The sequence below is a fragment of the Myotis myotis genome, unplaced genomic scaffold, assembly GCF_014108235.1.
Source record: "Myotis myotis isolate mMyoMyo1 unplaced genomic scaffold, mMyoMyo1.p scaffold_m19_p_2, whole genome shotgun sequence".
NCBI classification, from domain to species: domain Eukaryota; kingdom Metazoa; phylum Chordata; class Mammalia; order Chiroptera; family Vespertilionidae; genus Myotis; species Myotis myotis.
Window position 1 is genome coordinate 200599367 of NW_023416324.1, and position 19143 is coordinate 200618509.

The window sequence follows — 19143 nt, forward strand, 5'->3', positions numbered from 1 at the left end:
TCCCCTGTCTCTATACAGCACCCCGCACCCCCCACTCCCCCGATTCAGTCAGCAAGGGTGTACTGAGGCCAAGGGGATGCAAACTGTGAGCAGAGCACTCTGTGGCTTGGTTAGTGGCTTTCCTGAGTCACGGGAAGAAAAAAACTACATTTTATTAGAAGAACCTTCATTATCGTAGCAACATGAAGAACATGAGAGTTGTCAAGTCAACTCTTATACCGTATTTAGCCATTGTAAGGATAAGCTATTTGGAACATTCTTATATGCCAGCTCATATAGCTGGGAACATTAAACTCTTTTAATCTGGTTTGATCACATTTATGCTTAATATATATTATTACAGCCCAGCTGGTGTGGTTCAGTGGTTGAGCACTGACCTATGAATCAGGAGGTCACAGTTCGATTCCTTGAAATTAATACATAAAATAGATTATACGGTTCAAAAGAAAGTTCTTTTAGTGGATTTTTTCCTTGGACCAAAAAGCTAATTAGTTTCTTATACAGACAGTCTTCGGGTTACGTCGGATCGACGTATGTTGTTTCATGCTTACATCGCCATCTCTCATTTATTTATTAAAAAAAAAAAAAGTTCTGTCATTTCGACGTATGTACATGTGTGCTTTATGTTTTTTATTATTTATTTACCACAGTAAAGGTCAGGAATTGTTATCTTTCAAATTTGTTTCACTGTTTCACTTCATTACGGCTGTGTATGTGCTCCATGTGAGTGACGTAGGTGCTTATGGAGGTGGGTTCCGACTTAGGGCGAAAATTGCGTTACATCGCCCAGTAGGAACGGATCTCCGCCGTAACCCGAGGACCTACTATAGTTAATGTATACAACGAGATCAGTCTGTCAGTGTGTATCCTTACCTCCAGTATGACTAGATAGAGTGGTGTTGTTTTTTACCATTATTTACTTATGAACATCTTATTCTAGCGTCCAACAGAGCTGGAACAATTGCAGGAGCTATTATAGGAACTCTGCTTGCTCTCATGCTCATCTGCGTGATCATCTTTTGCTGCCATAAAAAGCGCCGAGAAGAAAAATATGAAAAGGAAGTTCATCATGATATCAGGTAATTCAGTGACACCAGAGTTGATTGACATGTAGTGTACTAAATTTACTATGTCTAAAGCATTACTACTCTTAACCATCCGAAACATTTGCACCTGTGAGAACTGGATAAAAGCTAAAGCTCTTCCCTTCAACACATTTGAAAGCTCTCACTTTCCCTGGCAAGTGTGTAGATCCAATCAACCTCCATTAGGCTGTGCCCCCAGTCCCTCTCCAGTTCTGGATCCTATTTTAAGAACCACTACAAAATAACTTATCTCAAAACCATTCGCCCTCTCCAAATCAAGTACAGGTATGGCATACTCCAAAAAAAAGAAAGAAAAAAGACCTCATTACATCAAGTGACAGAACTATTGGTAGTGTGATTTTTAACAAAATATTCTAAACCAGAAGATCTTAACTAGAAGTGTATGTTCGATTATTGAGCTTTAAGAAATAACATGTGACTGAGTAACATCCAGGAAATTGACATTTGGTAGGTATGAGGCAGGATCTGGGCACTTGCATTTTTAAAATGCACCAGATGTAACTCAGTCCTTGGTGTGAAAATTCTTCTGCCTGAATTCCTGTTTTTTTGCAGACTGGAATCTGCTGCTTTCAGCTAAGGTCTTAGATCAGTAACTTTAGTAGCAAAAAGGATTTTTTTTCTTTTTTGGTAGAAATATATCTGTAGGTGATAGTGCTTTAGTAACTACTAGAGGCCTCGTGCACGAATTCATGCACAGGTGGGGTCCAGCTGGCTTGCTCCAATCAGGGTGATTGGGCTGGGCCAGCCAGGGGGAGGGGACACCAGCGGTTGGCCGGCCAGCCTTGCCCCCAATCAGGGTGGGGCTGGCTGGGGGGAGGGGCCCGGGTGGTTGGCCAGCCGGCCCCACCCCCTGGTCAAACTTGCAGTCGAACTGGTCGAGGGGACAGTTTGCATATTAACCTTTTATTATATAGGATAAAGTGTTACATGACTGTAATGAGATTATCTTGATGAGTTATACTGGAATATGAACATATTTGAGGTTTGTTTCTTATAAGACATTATAAAATCATAAATTTTTGTAAATACTGCCTTTCAGTATATGAGAAGTTCTATATTCTGTAAATGATAACTAAGGGACAAATATACAGTTTGTGACATTATACTTTACTAGAGGCCCAGTGCACGAATTCATGCACAAGTGGGGTCCCTCGGCCTGGCCAGTGACTGGGGCCACCAGGGCCAATTGAGGCCGGCCAACCGGAAGGGACCGCGGGAGGTTGGCTGGCCACAGGAGGTTGGCTGTGGGAGCGCACTGACCACCAGGGTGCATCCTGTGTTGAGTGTCTGCCCCCTGGTGGTCAGTGCATCATCATAGCAACCAGTTGAAACAGTCACTTAGGCTTTTATATATATAAATTGTCTTGCTTTTTTGTATGTCACACACTTCTATATACTTCATGCTTAGATAGCCCTCACCCATGATTCATAGGCTACACAATTGTAGGTTTCTAGAAGCTCATTCTTTCGTTTATTTTGGGATCTTTGCTTTCCAGGGAAGACGTGCCTCCCCCCAAGAGCCGGACGTCCACAGCCAGAAGCTACATCGGCAGCAATCACTCATCCCTGGGATCCATGTCCCCTTCCAACATGGAGGGCTATTCCAAGACTCAGTATAACCAAGTACCAAGTGAAGATTTTGAACGCGCTCCTCAGAGTCCGACTCTCCCGCCCGCTAAGGTAGCTGCCCCTAATCTCAGTAGGATGGGAGCGGTGCCGGTGATGATTCCAGCCCAGAGCAAGGACGGGTCTATAGTATAGGGCCTCCGAACCTCTCACCTCCGTGCTCCACACTTCTCTTCTTCTTTTGAAATAGGAAAACCTATTTTGTTCTAAATTTTGCTACCAGCCTCAGTAGATCAAAAAGTGAACCAAAAACTGTAAGAAACATACTTCAAAAAGTTGTGTTTGTTTTTATCGGAGTAGTATAGGCATTAAAGTTACTAAAGACAAATTTGCCATCTGAAAAGGATTTCTTAAAGAAGTTGATTTTGTCAGTTTCTAACTACCCATACTTAGTAATATGTAGCACTTTGGATATGAAATCATAGGAGAAGATATTGGTGAACTTACATGCACACCAAGTTGATACTTGAATTATCTTAAAAAGTAGTACTTTTTCATTCCTGCCATTATTTTTAGGATGCCTTTCTCAATTAATTTATGACCCAAAATTGGCAAAGAAGCATTCATGGCAAAAAATTCTTATAGTCCTTTATGTTTGTTCTTTGAAAACTCTAAATGTGTTTGGAATAGCTCTAGTAACATAAAAACACTCTACAGGGTTCTAGAAATTACTAGTTCTACTTTCAGGTCATGCATAAGCCTTGTCTATGGAATGATTGCTTAAGCATTTGATTGACGGACTGTTGACAACAGGCAACAGAGGCATAGTAAGCTCTTTTACATGCTAAAGTAAAGGAGCACCTATGGATTTATTTAGCAACTTCGCTGTCACTACATAGAGCGATGACACTAGGTATGGTAGTGAGGGTGGATTTCAGCGATGAGCAATCTGGGGTGATCTCCAGAACAGAGACCGGCCAGAGCAAGGATGGGGAATCCTGCAGTTCCCAACCCCATACTGGCTCTCTGCGTCAGGTGATATTTTTCTACTAAGAAAAAAATTATAACATTTATTATTGGACAGGTACAGATTGAAATTCCCTAGTTATTGGTTCCAAATTTTAAAAAGTTCAGCGTTCTGTTGTTGTCGTTTTTGGATGGCGTTGCATGTTACACATTCCAGAAACATGGAATCCTAAGTCTACCTTCCTGAAAGCAGTTTCTGGAGGATGTTCCTTCATAGGCTCGGAATGAGGGAGCGCAGTGTAAGCTCGTCAGTGTGCTTCGCAATTCTGCCTTCCAGACTCGGGAGGACGCAGTTACTATTCCACTGCCAACCTGTCTGTGCAGTTGCAGAAAACCCAGTTGAGTTTTGAAAAGTTTGAGTCCTAGTTTGTGAAAGTGATTTATTCTTAAAAAAAAAGAAAAAGAAAGAAAGGAAAGGGAGTAAAAGGAATACTCCCAACTGCCAAATGTGTTAAATACTGTTTTAGTAGAAAGTAAATTTATTGTATTTCCCTTAAGATTGCAAGGGAGTGTGGGTATAGTGGAATGAGCCAGCAGTTTCTTTATAGGAAGTTAGGTCTTGCAATAAATTATTTCACTAGCTCTAAAAGCTGTTCCCTCGGTTTTGTAGGGAGTTTGTTTCTGTTCATCTCTTTGGGTGCTGTGGTGGTTCATGCGGCATTAGAAATTAATGTTGGCATGACTTTCTGGTTAGTAAGAGTATTGTGTACACTTTTTAATGGTAAATTTAAGCGGAATGTCTGTGTAATGAATTAGTGTACGGTTTTACGTATTCGGAAGCCTTTTTTAAATAGGGTTTTAACCTCACACAATATTGCTTTTATACTTGTGTTAACAGTTTCATTTGTGCCTTTTGGGTCATTTAATTTCTATTATGAATTTCTGGTGCCTATGAGCTAGCTATCACCTGAAAGGTGCTTAGAGGTGAAGGTACTGTTCCTAAAAATGCATCACTGTGACACCTTTCTATCCTCAGACTTCAATCTTGCCTCCTCTTTTCTGTTCTTTTTTGTATGCAAATTAACAGACTGTGTTATCCATAAAGGCTAACATTCCAACATCCCCAACACTCTGGCTGTGTTTCTGATTTTATAATAGTAACTATTTTTGAACTCCAGATGTCTGGTCTGTTTTATATGAATACAAATGTACATACAGTAATACTAAGAAATACCAGCACAAACTCTAAGAAACAACTTTTGGTCTTTATTAGTTTTCATGCACTGAAGATTATGCTATCAATCTAAGTAGAAATTACTACAAAAAAATAGACACATGTAAGGCTTTCCTTGCCTGAGACTTCGTAGTTGGTCTAGGATTTAGCTACAAATAAGCCAGAATCTCTTCCAGAAGCACCTGTATCCTATCCTAAGAAACAACCTCACAAAAAATCAGTTGTGTATCCTGTACAGACCTATTGGGCGTGATGACATTTAGAGGACAGAATTCAGGTTTAGGCTTCGTCTTCAGCTACTCTCATTGTAAATTTCAGTTAATCCAGAAGTCAGGTAGTTCTGCTTGACCCATTAAGGGGTTCTCACTGATAATTTCATTTAAACCAGAGATCAGATATCTGTTCTGGAATTATTGGTAATCATCAAGCAATTCAACAAAACTTGCTATTCAAGCATTGCCATTGGAGCTTAACAGCATCAGCCAAAGATAGCACTGCGTCTTTGAGGCAAAAGCAATTTTACACCTTACAATTCCACTTTACACCTAAGAGGCTCAATACCATTTTGTTGAGTTACACAGGATAACTTGAGAAGCAGTGGTACCTTAGAGGACGTAGTTCTGTGCTTTAATGTGTAGTTTATATTCTAATATTCCCCTGTTAGAAGGCCAACAAAAATAAAAATCTGCCCTGGAGTTGTTACAATGGAAATACAGCCAGAGTGTGTCGTAGGGGGAGGTTAATTCAAGAAACACAGTTAGATTATTGGTATGAATTAATATCTGATTTTTATGAAAAAGATAATTTTCAAAATTGAGTTCCATAAATTAGGAGCAAGTAAAGGGGCAAATAAACATTTTGATTAAATATAAAAAGAACTCGTTGCATGAAGTTAGACATCAGATTCTATAATGGGTGGCTTTTTAAAATAACCATTCTCTGTCTTTCTGTGTGCGTGCAGCATGTAAATCTGAAGTTACGTGAATGTTTCAAGGTTTTCCTATCTCTTTTCACCGCCACAGTGTTCAGGGCTTTCAGACCCCTTATTCCAGCGTGAGCAGAAAGGTCCGTATTACCTGCCTAATGCTTTGACGTGTGTAGGAGTAGTTTGTAGAAAACGTTGACACCATTTTAACTTCTTAGTGGCTTGTGACATTATGTTATATATATATGTACATACATCTTTGTAATATTCTGTGTTTAGTAGTATAAATGTTCTGGGCAAGTTTTCATATTTCAAATGCCTTTGGATAGTCTTGCAATAAAGGCAACATATTCTGCAGTTGGATTTTTTACTTGTTTGCCTATTTTGACACTAAAATATGGTCCATAACTGAGCACAGATTCTACCTATTCATGTTATGGAAACAGGGAAGAATAGTAAATTTGTGAATTGCAGTTCTGCTTATCCTATGGATAGTAACACCAGCAAATATGTTATCTTATGAGTAACACCAGCAAATATGTTATCTTATGGATAGTAACACCAGCAAATATGTTATCTTATGGATAGTAACACCAGCAATATTTGCTGTCTCTGGCTTCTTACTGTTAATCAAGGTTTACAAAGCTCCCTGTTTTGTAATTTGAGGGGAAAGTACCTGTTGGGATTGGCGTTGGTCACGAACACTAAACGCTCCAATCAAGGAAGAACTTGGCATTTTTCTACTAACGCATTTAATGACACAAGTGTCAAGAGAACCACAATTCACTGATTCACTTATTCTCATCCCTTACTGTGAGCATTTGTAATAAATAAACTTGTACTACTGAGAAAAAATATTTTGACACTTCACATATGCAGGTAGAGAATTGATAGTGTCAGTTTCAAAGGTGATTTTTGTATTTAAAGTTTCTGGCTTAAATATCCAATGGTGCAGATTTTGAACTTTGTAAGAACAAATTTGGTTAAAAAAGCAAGAACTTGCTCTAGCTTTGTGACCTTGTGTACTTTTCAAATAAAATTAAGAAAGTAGTTTTCTGCCTCATGGTGTGGCTTCATTGTGCTTGAAAAAAAAATGTCTACTTATAAAGTTTCAATATGATGTTTCTCCCTGCTTTCTGAGTCGGGGCTTCTTTCCCCACACCCTTTGCATCCGTTATTAAACAGAATAAAGATCAGAACAATCACACATCAATGGAAACATGAAGCATACATGTGTTTCCCCACCCTACATCTATATGCAATATATACCATAACATTTGAGGTTGAAACCTTCAAAGTTCTGTGATCACTCCACAGTGATTTACAGTATAAACTCAAAGCACTTCTCAGCTGCATTGAAAATGTGCATGCATGTATGTATTAAACACATCTGGTTCTGGTTTAAAGCTATTTTCATTGACCCTAAACATTGATTTCAGAAAACAAAACAAAACAGGATGGGGGTAGTAGTAGGTCTGTAAGACTTTTTGAGGAATGTTGTTTACCCTCTAGTTTCTCAATCTTGCACTTTTAACACTTGGGGCTGGGTAACTCTTTGTTGTGGGGGAGCGTCCTAGGCATTGTAGGTTGTTTAGTATCATCCCTGGTCTCTACCTACTGGGTGCCAGCAGAACGCCTCCCTCCCCAGATGTGACAACCAAAAACCGTGTCTCCCAGTGTGTTTCCAAATGTCTACCACCCCCCACCCAGGTTGAGAACAACTGGTTTATACTAACGTGAAGTTTTCTACTGGGAGGCTTAAAGGAGAAGAGCGTAGGCCTTGGAATCGGACGTGTTTGAACACCTCTCATTACCAGATGCTTTACGTGGCTTCAGTTTCCTAGTGCTTTAGAATGGGGATACAAATACCTACGTCCCAGGGGATGTTGGAGGCTCTTAAAGAACTAGAATTGATTCAATGAAAAAGGCTTTGCATTTGTAGCTGGGATGCTGATCATGATACAGAGTTTTAAGGACCCAAGATTACAATAAAATATCTACTAAGTGACACTACTGAGTATAATTTTAAAAAATATTTTTTGTTGTTGTTGTCTTTTTACAGAGAGGAAGGGAGAGGGATAGAGAGTTAGAAACATCAATGAGAGAGAAACATCCATCAGCTGCCTCCTGCACCCAAGGTATATGCCCTTGACCAGAATCGAACCTGGGACCTTTCAGTCCACTGCCCGACGCTCTATCCACTGAGCCAAACTGGTCAGGGCCTACTGAGTATAATTTAATGCCTTTCATTTAGACCATATTTTAATCTTGCAGCTCTAAAGGCCAGATCCTATTCCTGGTTAATTAAATACCAAATGGCATAACTGATGAAACAAAATTTAATATAAGTCAATTGTTATTAAATAAAAGTGGTTTAAAGTCTAAGGCATAAACAAATGTAATTTCTAAATGCAATGAAGGCAACAGTGAGAGATTAGAAAGGCAGTCCTAACTCAGCTCCATTTTTCTTGCTGGTATTTCTGAAGTATAAATCAAATGTGATTTGTTATTTGAATTACTTTTCTAAATTTAATAACTTTGGGGGGAAAATTGTCCTAAAGTAACTACAGAAGAAGAAAAATTCCTGGAGTTAATGAGGAACCAAGAAGTAAATTTCGGTCTAGTGAACCAAGAATCCTAACTAGCTCCTTGGTCAGTCTGCTTCTCATTTCACTGCTGAGCTGTGACTATTCTAACTCGGATGGAGAATGGAGAGGGTGGGAGAAGGTGCAGGAGGTCACAGGAGTAAAACCTGATGTCAGTCCCCAACAAAGTACTAGAAGCCGGTGTGATCTTGCCTTGTCCTGAGTCATTGACCCCGGGCCTGGTGGATTGGTTCTTAAAATGTAACTCCGACCATCTTAAAATCCAGGCCATCCTAATCTCATCTAAAAGGGACCTCGTGGTCTATTCCATTTCTCTCCGGTTTATTTTCTCCACACCTTTAGGTGCACCTTTGCACACCTGCTGGGGGCCTGGGGCTTCATACCGTGCAAATCCAAACACTTGTCCTTTGAGTCATTTTTCCTGATCCGCACCCCGGCCCCTCACTCACATGCTAATTTAGAGGGGTGTCTGGGCCCTCAGTATGGCCAGTACCTGTCTTTTATGGCACAAAACCTTTTGTGTTCTAATTATTGAACATGCTTACTAGATCCCCTAGTTTATTCCCCAATATCCTCAGTTCCTAACTCTGGCATATTGCTCAGTACGTACTGAGTGAATTTTTAGGAAAGAAATGGCACTAGGGGCAAGTATGCATTCAGTAACTTCACGTCATATGTTCTGCAAGACAACTTGTTTGTTCCCCAAAAGAAAAAGTGAGTGGGCGTGTGTGGTGAGAAAGTCTGCACATGACATGAAAAGTTAATTTGCATAAATACAGGATGGGGTGACCTGCCTCCGTAGGAGTCAACTTAAACAACACCATCTCCTAGTTATAAAAACCTGGAGAAGTAAAAGAAATTTCTAAAACCCTCAGATTCTGAGTAGGTCTGGAGTGAAGTCAGTGACTGTTTCTCTCTTAGGTTTTAGACTTTTACAACTGGCCCTCCACTACCATACTTACACTGGTGTATACATACTGGGTTTTGTTTTGTTTTGTTTTTTTAAATAGGTTTTTATTGATTTTAGAGAGGAAGGAAAGGGAGAAACATCGATGAGGATTGGCTGCCTCCTGCACACCCTCTACTGGGGATCGAGCCCACAATCTGGGCATGGGCCCTGGCTGGGAATTGAACCAGTGACCTCCTGATTCATGGGTCAGTGCTCAGCCAATGAGCTACACCAGCTGGGCTACATGGTTTTTCTAACTTAACAAATCCTCTTAGATTATTCTGTATCTATGTTATCTGTTTTCTGTCATCTATACATCTATTTAACTTACTTGTTTTCAAAACTAATATTTACATCACAGTGATACTCTGTAATATATTTAAACAGTCTCCAATTGATGCCCATTTAAATTGATCCCATCTTTTTAGATATAATGAGTAAAATTACAAGAGTTGTGTTCCTGTATACATAACGATATGTGTGTATGTGTGTGTGTGTGTGTGTGTGTGTGTGTGTGTGTGTGTGTGTGTATTTTAATATATTTCTATTGATTTTTTTTACAGAGAGGAAGAGAGAGGGATAGAGAGTTAAAACATCAATGAGAGAGAAACATCGATCAGCTGCCTCCTACACACCTCCTACTGGGGATGTGCCCGCAACCAAGGTACATGCCTTTGACCGGAATTGAACCTGGGACCGTTCAGTCCACAGGCTGACGCTCTATCCATTGAGCCAAACCGGTTAGGGCCGTATCTTTACATTTCTAGAAAGGGAGGTGCTGATTGTGGAGTATTGTGATAGCTTTTATTGTAATAGCTTTGTACATGTTGTAGCAGCCTATGCTTGCAATGGATGAGTGCTTATCTCACCCCCAATCTTCACCAGTACTCTTATTCAACTTCTTGATCTCTGGGAAGAAAATTATTTCATGGTTTAAAATTCTCTTGTTATTTGTCCAGTTGATCATCTTATGTTTAAAAACTATTTGAGAACTGTGTTCGTGTGCTTTGCCCATTTTTCTTTTATATTACTCCTAGAGGGCCGATGCATGAAATTTGTGCAAGAGTAGGCTTTCCTTCCCCTGGGTGCCAGCACCGGCTTCCCTCTGGCCACCAGGACCTGGGCTTCCCTCCAGCCGCTGGCAGGCACCCGGGACCCGGCCTTCCCTTGCAGCCCCGGCTTTATCCGGAAGGTCGTCCGGAAGGACATCCAGTCTAATTAGCATATTATGCTTTTATTATTATAGATTCTGCTAATTTGGAGCTCTTAAATATAATAAAATTAGCCCTTTGTGATATAAAATAAAAGGTTTGGGTTTTGGGGGGCCAGGTTATCCTTTTTCTTTGACTCTGTGCATGGTCTTTCCCTACTGACCATGCAATCCTAATCCCTCCTAAACTGTTCCTCAAGGGGACCTGAGGATCACCTGTCTGTTCCTGTGCTTATCTCCTCTCCTCCGCAGGTGTGATTTCTCAAAGGCAGAGGAGCATCTTTACATCTCAATGTTGGACACAATAGATTCTCAGGAATCTTGGCTGATAATTACAGCGGCTCTGGCTGTGTTCCAGTCTAGCCATCACCACATGTGTTCCCATCACAGTGTGTTTCTTAATTTATCTTTGTTTTCTTCAAGTTTCTGGAGTTCTTGCCCAAAGCAGTATTATGGAATCAGCACAAACTAAAGTAATGAAGACAATTAGTTATCTTGCACTTGAAAACAAGATGTGTCTCTAGGTCATGTGTTAGGTCAGCCGTCACACACTATTCCAAGTTGAATGTTGGCTGCCGGCAGTGTGCTGTTTGAATGTTGCTAAGTAGGGCATTTTCCCTCTGATGTAGGCCCAGAACTGTCAACAGCGAGAACATTTCCAGGGAACAGTAGAAGGACCTTGCAATTCTGAGAGGAGAGAGTATGATAACAGCACATACCAATGATTTGCAACCTGGTGGGAAATCAGTCTTCATCCACCTCCACCAGTCTTTTCATCTCGTGACAAGGAGGGGACATTTTATTTGTTCATAGAAACAACACAAAGTGAAATAATTCTGTGAAAGGAAACATCATCTCTGCCCTTCCAACTAAAAGATACTATTGCTATCTGCGCCAGGCCAGCATGGTTCAGTGGTTGCGTGTAGACCTATGAACCAGGAGATGACAGTTCGATTCCTGGTCGGGGCACATGCCTGAGTTGTGGGCTCAATCCCCAGTGTGGGGCATCTAAGAGGCAGCCAGTCATTATCATTGATGTTTCTGTCTCTCCCTCTCCCTTCCTCTCTGAAATCAATAAAAATATAAATAAAATAAAAGATACTATTGCTATGTCCAGGACAAGATAAAAATGCACTCACTATACAATAGCCCAGTAGGGCTTTATGAGTATGTTTATGTGATTTAAGCTTCTTGTAATATTATGGGCAAAAGATTTGTGATATTTTTAAGTGAAAATGTATAAGGCAGTTCAAATTTTGTAAAAAACAAAACAAAATATCCATAGGCTATGTTATCTAGTTCAATATCATTTTATGAAACAAATCAAGATCCAGGAAGGTTTTGATTTCCCAAGGCCCCCGTTAGGAACAGAATCCGGGTCTCCTGCTTCCTGGTCCAGTATTTTTCTATGAACCTTGAGTCCTTGGCAGTCCCGGCCTTGAGTGAACTATAATAAAGGAAAGAAGGGAGTTAGAGTGTGCGGCTCTCACCTCTCACTCCCTCCCAGCAACACCAGCGTGGGAGGAGGCCAGTGAAACAGAGCAGACTGGCCTCCCCAGCGCCTTCAGCTCCTTCTGCAAAGTGCTCGCCAGTGCCCAGGGCACACGGAGCATCGATAGCTGCACTCTTCGTAGGGATGCCCGTGGTGGCCCCAGTGGGGTGTATAATGGACAAGAGTCTGCTTTGTTTGGTGCCAAACCTGTTTAAGCTAGTTAGGTTGCTGATTGCATAATTTTAGTAAATTGTGCATATCAACTGTCCTAGATATGGTAAAGACAACATATCTCAGGAAATTATTCTGCTGGCACATTGCTTTAAGAATATATTGTTTCACTCACTGCAAAGAAAGCACAGTTTAAATCAACATGGATATATTGTGGATGTATGTTATGAGGAAAACAAACACTCCTAGCAATAGACCCATATTCTAAGAAAAATTCTTAATTCCACATCAAAAATTTGGTGACTGAAAGTATATTGAGTAATGTTAAACACTTAAAAATGTTTAAGGGATATATAATTTTTAATGGTTTTCCATTTAAACTTGTTTGATTGGCACTCCTAATTGTGTCAGGGGAGAGGAGTTTTACTGTAAATTTGCATACCAAATCCCTATTCAAGATCCTGTATTTGTGTGTGCTTGTGTGTGTGTGTGCGTGCGTGTGTGTGTGTGTGTGTTCCTCTCCAGATTTCACAGTATCAAGCATCACAACTAGTATTTTTTTAAATATGTTTTACTGATTTCAGAGAGGAAAGGAGAGGAAGAGATAGAAACATCAATGATGAAAGAGAATCATTGATTGGCTGCCTCCTGCACATCCCACACTGGGGATCTAGTCTGCAACCCAGGCATGTGCCCTGACTGGGAATCGAACCATGACCTCCTGGTTCATAGGTTGACACTCAACCACTGAGCCACATTGGCCAGTCACAACTGGTATTTTAAAAAAATTATTTACCAAAGGATCTTACTAGCTATCAGTATCAGATTTTAAGTGTGGTCAGTCTTATCATTGGGCAATATTAGGCAACATGAAATAGTGAGGTTTCACTTATTAATAACGCAGATGACAAAAGTGAATTTTACATTTTTTATGTTAGTCCCTTTAGACAAAGTTCAAATTTTTAAAATCTACTTTCATTTTTAATCAGTAAATTTTACTTCCTTTCTTTAGAAAAAGCATTTGATGAATGATCTAAGATAAAAAAACAATTTTTTCCACTGAATTTAGTGAAACAAATAGTCAATCATGCTAGCTGTTTTCTGTTGAACTTTACAGCTTTACTTATCAATTTGACCCTAAAAAATGTATCTAAAATTTTCTGTGTATGATTTCAAAAAGTTGGCAGTTCTGTTTGTCTATTTATGAACTTGAAAGGAAAATTATCCTTCTCCCACCCCACCCTTAACAAAGGTAGTTATATTTAGATATGTGATTGAAGACATTTCCAAAAGAGATCTGTAGCTTAATATCTAATGATAAAGATGGGTTAAATCAAGGCACATATGTATGAATAGTATGAAACTATTAAAACCGTGTTTAAAATAAATTAGTGACATAATAAAATGTTCCACATTTTCCAATTGCATAACCATAAAATGAATATATTTCATGTCATAACACAGTATGGGAGAATATAAATTAAAAGCTCCCTCTTTTAGCCAAAACCGGTTTGGCTCAGTGGATAGAGTGTCGGCCTGCGGACCGAAAGGTCCCGGGTTCGATTCCGGTCAAGGGCATGTACCTAGATTGCGGGCACATCCCCAGTAGGAGATGTGCAGGAGGCAGCTGATCGATGTTTCTCTCTCATCGATGTTTCTAACTATCTGTCTCCCTTCCTCTCTGTAAAAAATCAATAAAATATATTAAAAAAAAAAAGCTCCCTCTTTTAAACATTCCCCATCCACTAAAATATTAGCAGTGGTTATCTTTGCTAGAGGGGTTACAGGCGATTTTAATGATCTTTCCTCTGCTTTTAGCTATTTGTTTCCTAAATTGGCATTAGTTTTTTGTTTGTTTGTTTTTTTTTTTTTAATATATTTTATTGATTTTTTACAGAGAGGAAGAGAGAGAGATAGAGAGTTAGAAACATCGAAGAGAGAAACATCGATCAGCTGCCTCCTGCACATCTCCTACTGGAGATGTGCCCGCAACCCAGGTACATGCCCCTAACCGGAATCGAACCTGGGACCTTTCAGTCCGCAGGCCGACGCTCTATCCACTGAGCCAAACCGGTTTCGGCTGGCATTAGTTTTAATAACAAAAATAATTCTAATAAATATCTTGTGTATAATAATTATGGCATAGTTAAAGTTCTTCATTACCTATGGTAATTTCCACATGTAGATCCATAGAAAAAGCAGTGATTTAAACTAACCATTAATGCTTTTCATGGAGAAGGGAAATTATTTTCAAATACAACTTGCAGCTGGAAGTTGGAAGATTATCTGATGCCCTCTTGTGGCCAATAATTTTTTCAAAGTTGATTTGTTTCTTTTCATTGAAATCCTGTCTAAACCAAGAAAAGAACAAAATATCTATTCTATTGCTTTCCAAATGACAAACAAATAATGCTCACACACTATTACTAACACTTTAAGGGTAAGCACTATTAAGGGGTTGTCTATCTCTCTTGCTTCTAAAAGCATGCTTCTTGGATTTGAAGATGTTTAGATCACCTGGGGCAACTTGGATACTCTGAGACCCAGTTTCAATGATAACCCTGTTAAGTTCTACCATTATGCTCATTTTTTGCACCTATTTTCACTGCTCACACAATATGGTGGACAGCTTTGCACATCAGTAGTCACAGATTATTCTTGTATTGGCCTTACTCTTACGTAGTATGAATTATGTTTATTATGGCAAATAAATGCATCAATTGCACATTGATTTATAAATTTGCAAAAGTATTTCCAATTATCTTCTAGATATATAGAATTTGAGTTTTTTTGACATTATAAAATTGCCTTCCACAATGAATGCAAACCATAATCTTTTCAATGTTTGTCACTTTGTTAGGTGATAAATGATTATTTCATGGTGTTAGCTTTTGTTTCCTTTAGTCATTAGTGTGCCATGAGCACATCTTCTGTTTTTAGCCATTTGTATTTCTTTATATTTGGCTCTGCTAAATAATTTAACTACATGTAGGAGTTTTTCTGTATAAAGAATGTTAGTTCATTTTCTTTTAAACATTTTGTGGAAATTTTTCCCCTCTTTGGAGTTTGTCTTTTAATACGCAGCTTATCTTTTTCTTCAATTCCAAATCACCAAATCTTTCTGTCCAGTGGGGAAGATTTTCCTACGCTAAGGCTTGTAAATATCTCATTTATTTCCTCAGTACTTTTATAGTTTTATAATTTAGATTTTATCTTTACCCAGAATTTTTATGGTTTGAAGTAGGAATTTAACTTTAAAAATTGCATAGCCAAATAGTTCACTATTAATATTTTATTAGTAACTCATTTCCAACTTGTAAAGCCACATTCGCCATACATTAAACTTCTGTATAGTCATTCACCGCCTAACATTTTCATCATGACAGACCACATATACGACAGTGGGATATCATATAGCCTAGCTGCTTATTAGGTTATACCGTCTAGGTTTGTATAAGTACCCCCTATAATGTTCTCAGGACCAAACCACCTAATGATACATTAAGTGGCACGTGATTCTATGTTTCTGGTTCTGTACTTGTAATTCCATCATTAGTGTATCAGTTCACTCCTAAATTATACTTTAGAGCAGTGATGGCGAACCTTTTGAGCTCTGCGTGTCAGCATTTTGAAAAACCCTAACTTCACTCTGGTGCCGTGTCTCATATAGAAATTTTTTGATATTTGCAACCATAGTAAAACAAAGACTTATATTTTTGATATTTATTTTATTTATTTAAATGCCACTTAACAAAGAAAAATCAACCAAAAAAATGAGTTCACGTGTCACCTCTGACACACGTGTCATAGGTTCGCCATCACTACTTTAGAGTATATTGATAAGTTATATAAAAGGAAGAACATTCCCCATCCATTGTTCTTTTAAAAATATTCTTGGTTATTCTTGAGAATTATTCTTACATGTAAACTTAAATCAAGTTTTTGAGTTCCACTGAAATTTCATTGGGATCTTAATTATGATTTATATTGATTTTACATATTAACTTGGAAAGTAATGTTTTTATAATATTGAGGCAGTTTAGAAATATGGCATTTCTTCTATTCAGTTCTTTTTGTCTTTTGGCAATTTTTTATAAATTTTTCTCCTCTGTAGGACTCACACTTTTCTGTTGTTGTTAAAGCTTAACTTTAGGTATTCAATGCTCTTTCTTAAAAGGATTTTCCCCCCACAAAGTACTATTTAAATTTTTTATCACAAAATTATGTGATATATAATTGGGAACACTGCCATTCTATCACAAGCATTTATTATTTTGGAATACTTCCTTCTAGACACAGTATGATCAGCAACAAAATTTTGTAACCACATTGCAGTCATTTAATTCAGAAATGTAATAGATACCCTCTACATGGAATTTGATTATCAGTGATGTATAGTATTTATATTCAATAAAAATAAGTCCTTTGAACTTGTCTTAAGTGCTTTAAAAAGTGTTTGTGTTTTCACCCCTCCAGTTACAAAGTAATGATGCTCAGTATAAAAATCCAGACTGAAATGCACAATGTAGAAAAATTAAGTTCTCTGTATCTGCCCCCTTTCCACTGCCTCTGAGAATACTACTATTAACAATTTGGTATTTTTTTTCAAGACAATATTGACACCATTGGCAATATTTCCCCGACTTGCAGCATTTTATTCCATGTCACTACAAATCCATCTTTTGTGGCTACATGGTATTTTTTAATGTTTTTTTTTAACTAGATGTTTCTTTTTGTTGTTGTTTTTAATATATTTTATTGATTTTTTATAGAGAGGAAGGGAGAGGGATAAAGAGTTAGAAACATCAATGAGAGAGAAACATCGATCAGCTGCCTCCTGCACACCCCCCACTGGGGATGTGCCCGCAATCAAGGTACATGCCCTTGACCAGAATCTAACCTGGGACCCTTCAGTCCGCAGGCCGACACTCTATCCACTGAACCAAACCGGCCAGGGCTAGATGTTTGTTTTCTAAATATATTTTTATTGATTTCAGAGAGGAGAGGGATAGAAATATCAATGATGAGAAATAATCATTGATCAGCTGCCTCCTGCACAACCCCCACAGGGGATTGAGCCTCCAACCCGGGCATGTGCCTTGACCCAGAATTGAACCTTGATCTCCTGGTTCATAGGTTAACATTCAACCACTGAGCCACACCAGCTAGGCAGCTTTCTGTTGCTTTAAATCAGTGGTTCCCAACATGGGGTACACACCCCACAGGAGGGCAATTCGATTTTTAAGGGGGAGCAATTTGAGAGTTATTAACAGTGAATTTTTTGCATTTATGATTCTAGGGGCCTCATATCTATAATAAAAGTGTAATATGCTAATTAGACTGGACAGCCGAATAACCTTCCAGATGTCATTCTGGATGTCCTTCCAGACAAAGCCACTGCGGCAGGGGCCGAGGCAGAGGCAATTAAGGGCGATCAAGCAGGCAGGCAAGCGGTTAGAGGCGATCAGGCAGGCTGGTGAACGGTTAGGAGCCAGCGGGCCCGGATTGTGAGAGGGATGTCTGACTGCCAGTTTAGGCCCGATCCCCCAGGGATCAGCAACAAAATTTTGTAACCACATTGTAATAATCATTTAATTCAGAAATGTATCAGGGATCGGGCCTAAACCAGCAGTCATACATCCCCCGAGCGGTCCAAGGTTGCGAGGAACCAGGCTGAGGAACACCCCACCACCACCACCATCACGCACAAATTTCATGCACCGGGCCTCTAGTACAGTATATATATATTGTGACATATTTATGTATTTCCATTCTCTATTATGTTTTGAAACTTTATTTGCTATTTTTTGCTATCACTTATTTTTTTAATAACTTCTTAGTGATTTCTTCTTCAGTACTTCAACTGGCCTTTTGTTCTTTTATTTTTCTCTTTCATGGATGCCATGTTCTGTGGAAGCTTGTTTAGACCATTAATGGCCTTTTAGGCTTCCTCCACGTGAATAGTTCACTTTTTAAATAATAAGAATTATATCGGGGGTGGGGGGGGAGGACATCAGGATTTTAGAGATGCTTAGGTGGGGCATGGCCAAAAAAAGGTTGGGAACCACTGCTTTAAATGTATTTTAGAACAAGGTGGGAGGTGGATATCAAGTCAGACATCTTCTACAGGCAGTTCATCTAATGTACAAATTCAAAATTAGCATTTTCCCCAAGGCACTCTGCCATTTAGTTGTCAGGAGGAATGAATAAGAGATTTAGGTGATTGTATAGTACCCTAATGTGGAAAGAAAGGTCCAATTACCAGGGGGATGCCAAAAATACTTCCTTGTCAGTATGGCTAGTATACTAGTACTTCGACTGATTTTCCCAACAAGCTTGTAACTACAACTAGAGGCCCGGTGCATGAAATTCATGCATGGATGGGGGCCCTAGGCCTGGCCTGCAATCAGGGTTGATCGGGGCCAGGTCGATCAGGGCCAGGCCAGAGAGGAGGCGATGGTCGCCAGGCCGGGTGCAGAAGGAACGGACACTGGACACTGACGCCATCGTTTGGCTGCTGGCCCAGAGGAGGAAGCCGGCCCTCAACCCCCCTGGGAATTGGGCTATATCCGCCGCCACCCACCCTGGTTCCCCATCCCAGCCCAGGGCCCAACCCCAATTAGTCGATCAGGGCCTGCCGGCCAGGTGGAGGGCAGGAGAGGTTGGCTGGGGAAGTGCACTGACCACCAGGGAACAGCTCCTGCATTGAGCATCTGCCCCCTGGTGTTCAGTGTGCATCATAGCAACTGGTCATTCTGGTCACATAGGCTTTTATATATATATAGATGTGAGCAAACTAACAGAACAAATGCTAACTCCCTGATAAAAATACCTGAAACCTGTCACCTTTACAATTGACCATGAATTTCCCTTTGTCACACAAAATAGCAAATTTAAAAAAATTTTAGACTAAAATAA

The 19143-nt window shown here is 39.4% G+C and overlaps 1 protein-coding gene across 2 annotated transcripts in view; it reads left to right on the forward strand.

Moving 5' to 3' along the window:
- Positions 1-19143, forward strand: part of CXADR (CXADR Ig-like cell adhesion molecule) — a 59228-nt gene that overhangs the window by 38887 nt on the left and 1198 nt on the right. Inside the window, exons 6-7 of one of the 2 annotated variants that reach the window (XM_036349377.1) lie at positions 941-1079; positions 2603-6848. In XM_036349377.1, coding sequence (XP_036205270.1) covers positions 941-1079; positions 2603-2867 — 404 coding nt within the window. In that variant the 3' untranslated portion in view covers positions 2868-6848. Of the gene's footprint in view, positions 1-940; positions 1080-2602; positions 6849-19143 lie in introns of those variants that run through there. The other variant, XM_036349378.1, reaches the window with a different exon arrangement.